At 39.0% G+C, this 7,584-nt stretch overlaps 1 protein-coding gene across 2 annotated transcripts; it reads right to left on the minus strand.

Annotated features, from left to right (window-relative positions):
• Positions 1-241: 241 nt before the first annotated feature.
• LOC105135165 (transcription factor GTE4-like) lies at positions 242-5,265 on the minus strand. 2 transcript variants are annotated; one of them, XM_011039911.1, is made up of 5 exons: positions 2,757-5,264; positions 2,617-2,662; positions 2,414-2,527; positions 2,231-2,301; positions 242-662 (listed from the first exon to the last, which is right to left on the minus strand). In XM_011039911.1, exons 1-4 carry the CDS (start codon positions 4,725-4,727, stop codon positions 2,252-2,254), a joined length of 2,181 nt encoding a protein of 726 aa, XP_011038213.1. In that variant the 5' UTR covers positions 4,728-5,264; the 3' UTR covers positions 242-662; positions 2,231-2,251. The 2 variants fall into 2 exon arrangements, with proteins under 2 accessions (XP_011038213.1, XP_011038214.1); XM_011039912.1 differs by lacking the exon at positions 242-662 and adding an exon at positions 1,381-1,874 and having other exon boundaries at positions 2,757-5,265.
• Between the last annotated feature and the right edge of the window lie 2,319 nt (positions 5,266-7,584).

Raw genomic sequence — 7,584 nt, forward strand, 5'->3', positions numbered from 1 at the left:
GGAGCATGGAGTGACTGGTCTCGGATGATATAAGTAGGAAATCACGGAGTTGTTAGGTTCACGGAACCGCCTGGAGCGGCGTGGCGGGCTGAGAATTCGACTCTCATCCACCACAGCCAGTAAAATTTTGGAGCCCATGAGGGACAAGAATTCCAATTTTGATTCAAGACATCTGTTAACGTTTGAGGAGAGCACGAATGGTGGAGCCATATGATCTGCGCGCGACCACAAACATACAATCTTCAGAAAAATTATTGGCCATTATAACAACTTCATGAGCATGAATCAGAGTATCTCTTCTATAACACCAATGAATCCTGCATCTGCTAACACAAAATCAACGGGGCGGTAGCTAAAACTAAAATGACTAGAAGTAGTTAGCCATGTACACATGCTGAGATAAACAAACCACTGTATCTAATCACCACTCTGTATCTAATCATCATCACATTCTAAGGCGTATTATACAAATTCAAGACTACACAAATAAGCCACATGGAGATTCAAGAAACCAGTTCCAACAAGGGAGACTCCACTTTGCACTGGCAGGACAATCAGTCGCCTTGAGAACTTCACTGTACACCAAAGGCAGATTCCTGTTCAATCTGGAATTCATGATATCACCAACATGGGGATAGCCATCTACCCTAAATTTCTGAGATCTGTCACAGAAAAATGGAAAGCCAAGATTAGCCACTGGTGCCTCTGTATTTAATAAACAAACTTTAGAAGATGTCAATAACAAGTTAATAAATACTTCTCATCAACTAGCTAATGCAAAATGGTGAGGAAAGTTCTGCACAAAACCATGGACCAAACTTCAACTGATAACATCGTGTTTATTTACAGTTTCATACAAGCATCAACAATCCACAAAAATTAATGCCAATCTGCAAGCAAACATCCTTTAAAATAACAGGTTCACTTTTACTCATTCAGAAAGCATATAAGCATTTCTACCACAAGTTTAGTAGGGGGGGACACAGAGATGGCAATACACAACAGGAAAACTACTCTCAAAAACTAACCAGGCTTCAATTATCCCACAAATTAGCATGTTTCTTATGGCCATTGATTTGCTTTCATTGCTGATTATTACTTCTTTGCCAAGATAATCCCACAATTGATTCCGAACCAGTTTACATACCAAGATTCCAGCTTCAGAATTTCAGAACTGTTCAGGAAAGGTTCCACGTGGGTAGATCAAGTTCCTAAACAAAACACACAATCTAGCCAAGGAAGGGATGAGGGCAAGGACAAGCTACTATATTCCCCAGCCTACTCTCCAGTGTTTTGTGGGCATAACATTGCACAAGCGCAGAGCCATCCAGAAAATACCACACCACCATCAAGATTTCTCTACTTATTGCATCAGGTAAAAGCTTCAAAGTTTCATATAAATCCTCAACAAAAGCAAAAAGGAATTGGGGCATAGCTAATCCACAAGTAGGTCATACTAGTCTTATAACCAACTAACAATCTAAAACAAAATACATTTTAAATTCACTAATGACTAACGATCAACTCCAACCCAAATTGTCATGGTGAGCTGGAGTTTATGCATTAAAGGTGCTCTACTGTTTAGAAACCAATTTCTACTGCCAAGTCATTACATTAGGCAGCCAATATTGGAGCAGATGCATAGTCATCTGAACCCATTTTTTCTCCAAGGCCCCAAAGTCCTTTTACATCAATTCTTTTTTACTCATTAATCCATGCCCAGCCTATAAGAAAATCATAGCCATGAGTGGAACCCCACAAGCATGTATCAGAACTCAGAACCCAGATGACTAGACTACACTTTAAGCAAGAAATGGTTAATCACCAAACTACACTCTGACTTGAGCAATCACATTCTTGTTCACTGAGAGACCCTCCAAGGGCAATCAAATTATGTTATAACATGCAGAGAATTATGTTTTCAGCTTTTCACAAGAAAATCACAGATAAGGACTGTTGTCCCTACACATCCTGCAAGTCCTAAGCAACCACACATTCTTTCCATTTACAACCACACTATCAGCATCAATATTGTTACTAGATTGCAGATAACGCTTGCAGACCACACTAAAGACATGGGCTAATATGACAACAAGGTGACATAGCAGAAGTCGAGTAAAATATTGTATAATCAACAGCGGGTAAAAAAACGGCAGGAAAATGCACAGGTTATTAGCAAACAAAAGTATTACAAACATTTCAAGCCAACCACAGGAGAATATTTACCCACCAGAACTACTCGAGTACTCAATTAATTCCCTACATCTGATCCAGACGCTGAGGAGTTGTCACTGTCAGAGTCTGCAATAATCATGCAGATAAAGAAAAATAAAAAGAAGGCTTCACCAAACATCAGAACAAACATATAAGACATAACAGTCACAGAAATTACAAAATTAGAAATGTGGAGTACCACTTGAAGAAGATCCAGAATCACTGCTGGAGCTGCTCGAACTACTTGACCTACTTCCATTGTCTCCCTGTTTCTCCACTTGAACAGGTGACAAAGTGGAGGCGTTCCTTTCATCTGCCAGCAGAACATACAATGTTTCAAATAAACAATACAACCAAACTATAATTAACCAAAATGAAATACTAACAAACAGAAAAATTTACCTGCTTTTGTTTCCTTTGGTGCCTCCACCAGAACTGATGCTGGGATCTGCAAAGAAACATCTCCAGATGAAATTTTAAAAACCACATATTTCTGTTAGAAAATAATGCTTCTGGTTGAGAAACATGGTCAGAGGCTTTACCTTCTGCTGCACATTCTGCTGAGCCTCTGTTCTAGCTTGAATGGCAAGTTCAGCTTTTCTCTTATTCTTGCTTAAACTCTTCTTGTAGTTGGTGACAAACCTATCCAGCTCCCACAGAGTCTCCACATCAACACTATCAATATCCACTTCAATTTCATCATCATGTTGGGAGAGTGCTGAACTCCTCTTCTTTATTATCTGTACAATGTTATCCAGTTTCTCTGAAGGTAAGCTCTGGAGGTTTGTACTAAGCTTCTGTTTCTCGTCATAAGTCATGTCTCTCTTATGTGGATCTTTTGCCTTAGGCTTCTTTGGAACAGGGGTTCTACTGGAAGGTGTAGTGGTTATGGGTTTGGGTCTGGATCTGGTATCAATAATAGGATAAGTCATTGATTCTGATCTATCCAAAATCCTCCTCATATCAAGTGGGGGCGGTACAAATGGAGGAGCCTTTCTTGATGTGGGTGTGGGAATACTCACGTCATAACTGGCAGCAAACCTCATCTCAAGATCATAATCCGACTTTATAACAGTCCACTTGGTCTCAAATATATCCAATAACTGCTCTGCCATTACGTGAACATCTTGTCCTTTCGGGTTATACTTCATAGCATTGTGAAATGTAAGTCTCACATCCTCTGCAAACTCTTCCGGGGACTTGTACCAATTCTTGGTCAGCCTGGACTTCACTGTGCCCAAGTCCATTGGATGCTTGATAATGGTAAAGTAATCATGCAAACCAAGACCCTTCACATCAACAGGTGTATTAAACACCCAACCATGCTTATGCTTCATCAGTTTGTCAAGCAACGTACTGCAATTCTTGAAAATCTTAGTGCTTGTCCCAAACCCATATCCAGAATCCCCTGCCCCCTGCTTCTTCCCAATCAATTTCGACTTCTTGTTACTCTCAGCTGGTGGAAACTTGTCTTTTGCAAGCAAGAACTCTGAATTCATATAAAACTGATTTGCTTTTGGTGTCCTCTTCTCTTTCTCCACAAACTCACCCACACCCAGGCTATTCTCTAGCACCGATATACTAAGCTGATTCAAGGGCCTAGACTGCCTAGGAGTAGGAGTAAGAATAGCAGTACTCTCACGGGGAACACCCACTGATCCCACTTCTGAATTAACCCTCGTCAATCTATTGTCAACCCTATCATTCACCAACACCACCCGCGAATTACTCAACCTACCAACACCAAGCTGCATTTCTTTAGCCTCAATCCTCTTCACCAAATCCCTAACCAAAGCAAGCTCACTCTCCAACTTCTTTTTGAGCTCCCTCTTCTCTTGCTTTGACCGTGACAACAAATCCACCTTCACCTTGTTATCCAGCCCTTCCTTCAGAAACACCCCATTCCCCACAGCTTGTCCCCTCTCCACAACTTTCTCTCTCACACTAGGCACCACCTCCTGAACTTCCTGCCGATTTAGGTTGAGGGAATCATCAGAAACTACAATTGAGAGAGAAGCAGGCTGTTGCACTTGCTGGGCAGTGTTCGTGTTGTCTACCACTACAGATTCTGATTCTCGCACTTCAACCAACTCCTCCTCGTTGTTGTCCCTGTCCCTTGTTTCATTTGCAGTTGCAGTCGTAGTTGCTGCTGCAGTTGCAGTTTTCGTTGCAGTGGTGGAGAGAGTGGCTGGAGCAGCCGCAGTTTCAGTTGCAGCAGTGGAGGTGGTGGTGGGAACAGTAGCGGTTTCAGTTGCAGAAGGGGCAGTGATTGTTGTGGTGTTGACGTTGTTGTTGCCAGGAGCTGTGGTGCTACTGGTGGTTAGGTTTGTGCTGCTGTTATTGTTATCAGCGGTGGTGGTGGCGGTGTTATTGTTGGTGCTGGTGGTGGTGAGGCTGTTCCTTTTGGGTCCTTTAAAGGCTTTTCGAGTGTAAACCTTACTCTCTGTATACCTTTGTTTCTCCCTAACTTCTCCTCCTTCATTTCCTGCTTCTACTACACTCCCAGAAGCCATACATGTACCACCCAAAAACCCTAACTTTCCCCTTTAAAACCCTAATTTTCTCCCAATCCCTCTTTAAAGCCCTAATTTCCTCAAAATTCCCACTTTCAAAACCCTAATCCCCTCAAAATTCCCCTCAAACCCCAAAATAGGGTTTCCTATATAACCACACCCCCCAGAGAAAAACCATAATTTCATTCCCAAATCAACCCAACACACATAGAAATTCAATACGGGCAAAAAATAAAAAAAGAACTAAAGTGCAAGAAATTAGGTTAAAGCACGAACCTTTTATCGAATCTTTTTCTCGATCCAAAGACCTATACATACAGAAACATATATCTATACAGCGCCATATACACAGAGAGATAGAGAGAGGGATTTCTAGATAGAGGTATAGAGTTAAGGTTAGGGTTTCGAGCTCTGATTTTGTGGAGATCTTCGATTTCTTTTGGCTTTCGCTTTCTCTCTCTAAAACTTTAAGGGCAAAAAAATGCGAGGCTTTCTCTCTCTAGAAAAACTGTTTCTCTCTCTAGAGGTCATCACTTTGCTTCACTATCTTTATCTGACAGGTGTACGGTGCGTGTGCGTTCGTGTATCTAAGAGCTACTTTCAAGAAAGTTAGACCCACGTGGTATCCAACTACGTGTACTACACGAGCGAATCAGGGAGGGGAGAGGCGCTCTCGTGGTATTCACGTGATAGTGGTAACAGTAGAGAGTTTAGTGGCGCGGAGTTCTGATTGTGGAATTTTAAAAGGTTCGTTCACGTAGGGACTGGGGCGTGGAATGTAATCGCTGAATTTGTAGGGAAAGTGGGGAGAATTAATGGCCACAGAGGTCTGCACGCGCCGGGAAGGTGGTTGCAGGCTTGGAGAAGTCAAAATTGTGATGACGTGGCAACATCTAGGCCGAAATTCAATCTCAACAACAGTAACAACAGATGTACCCTGTTCAAGTCAAACTTAAAAGGTAAGAACCTCGTAGCCGCGGACATGAAACAACGCAGGAAAACATAGTGTTTTTTTTAGTAAAAAAAATAGGTAAGAACCTCGTAGCCGCGGACATGAGACAACACAGGAAAACATAGTGTTTTTTTTTTTAGTAAAACAATTTAATAAAATAACGCAAACAAAAAAAATATTTAAAAATATAGTATTCATAATTTAGTATTAAATGTTACCTATAACTGGCATGTCGTCCCCAGACATGCGAGCCATAAATAATGTTTGGGACGTCCATCAATTTTAAATTTTAGATCTTTTTTCTTTTTCTCTATACCTTTATTTTCTTTACCTCTCTCATCACAGCACAGTCTCACCCTTCTCCACATCAACATCCAATGACCGCTCTCTTTCTCTCTCTTCCTACCTCTAAACATGCCCACATCCACCACAAGCTCACCCTCTCACTCTTCACTGTTGCTTCATTTTCTCTCTCTCTCAACTTGCAGATCACCTTCTGCTTTCGATCGCCACCATCAGCACTGGTCACCATCCATATTCAACATTAAGATGTGTATTCCAACACTTCTCCTCTATCATTTAATATAATTTATATTAACTTATGTTAATTGTTGATTTTGAAAATGTTAGGTTCAGAATTAAAGATTTTTAGAAAAATTTAGGGTTTTTTTAGTAGGTTCATTGTATATAAAACACATTAATTTAAGTTGTTAATTATGTTGTTTTTAAGGTAATAAATGATTTTGAGTTGATGTAGATTGTAAATTAAGGTTACAATTAAGGTTTTTTACGTTAAATTAAAGATTTTTGAAATTAGGTATAAAATAAGTTAATTAATTGTGAAATACATGAATTGAGTTTAAATTTTTTTTTATAACACTAAAAAGTTTCTTATCCATTTTTAAATAAGAGATAAACTTGTAATTTAAAATAGTTGTACAAACATATTTTACACTAAAAAATTAACTTATTTTATACTTGATGATTAACTTATTTTACACTTAAGCTTTCATAAATAACTCTTTTCCATCCCAGAATGATGATATGGTCATTTCTAACAAATGAAAAAATGCTTTAAGAGCTTGGACACCTTGTTAAAGGTTTAATTAGCTAGGAGAAAAGATCATGACACGGGAGGGTTGATTAAAAACTAGGATTTCCTACTTTAAATGAAAAAATTATGCTTATTGGAAAGCTATGAAACAAATTTTTCTTGAATATATTGATATTGAGTTATAGGATATTATTGAGAGTGATTATACTCATCCTACTAAGATAAGTTTAGATGGAGAAGTTTATCTAAAACCCATAAGTAAATATGATGATAAAAAAAAAAGATATGATTATTGTCACACCCTGACATTGCGGGACCCCTTAAAAATTCTCTTGGTATGAAAAAATAACAGATATATTATATTTTGTTCTTTTTACGGGAAAATATCTTATTCAAGGGGTCAGCACTTAGTATTATGGTTATTAGGAACCCTAACTGGTCAACAATGATTTTATGGTATAGAACTAGTTACATAAAAGAGAAGGCATTATCATCCTTTAAAATTGGAGCCACTTGAAAACATGAAAGTTGTAGGAAATTGTCTCAGATTTCTTCTGTAACAAATTCAGCTCATTTCAACTTCTAGAACTCCAGATATGTCCAAAATACTAAACAGTACTCGAGCTGGAGGACAAATTCGGGCTTCTTTGTTGTTGCTATAATTTGGACTTGAAAATGGTCGTTTTAGATCTTGGGCTCCATATGAAAGTTGTAAGCCTATGTCTTACCTTTCCATCCATATAAAGTAGACCTAAATTTAAGATCTACAACTCTAGATATGATCCAATTACTAAACAGTGTTCCGGTTTGGACTACACCGACATTTCTTTTCTAAGTTTGGCCATCTCTTT

The sequence above is a fragment of the Populus euphratica genome, unplaced genomic scaffold (assembly GCF_000495115.2).
Source record: "Populus euphratica unplaced genomic scaffold, PopEup_1.0 scaffold55.1, whole genome shotgun sequence".
Classification (NCBI taxonomy): domain Eukaryota; kingdom Viridiplantae; phylum Streptophyta; class Magnoliopsida; order Malpighiales; family Salicaceae; genus Populus; species Populus euphratica.

Excerpts from the sequence above, each read along its gene's own strand:
- LOC105135165 (XM_011039911.1), bottom strand. The coding sequence starts at position 4,727 with ATGGCTTCTGGGAGTGTAGTAGAAGCAGGAAATGAAGGAGGAGAAGTT. Across the intron at positions 2,663-2,756 it reads AGCAGAATGTGCAGCAGAAG|ATCCCAGCATCAGTTCTGGT; the intron begins GTAAAGCCTCTG and ends GTTTCTTTGCAG. Across the intron at positions 2,302-2,413 it reads TTCTGGATCTTCTTCAAGTG|ACTCTGACAGTGACAACTCC; the intron begins GTACTCCACATT and ends TGATTATTGCAG.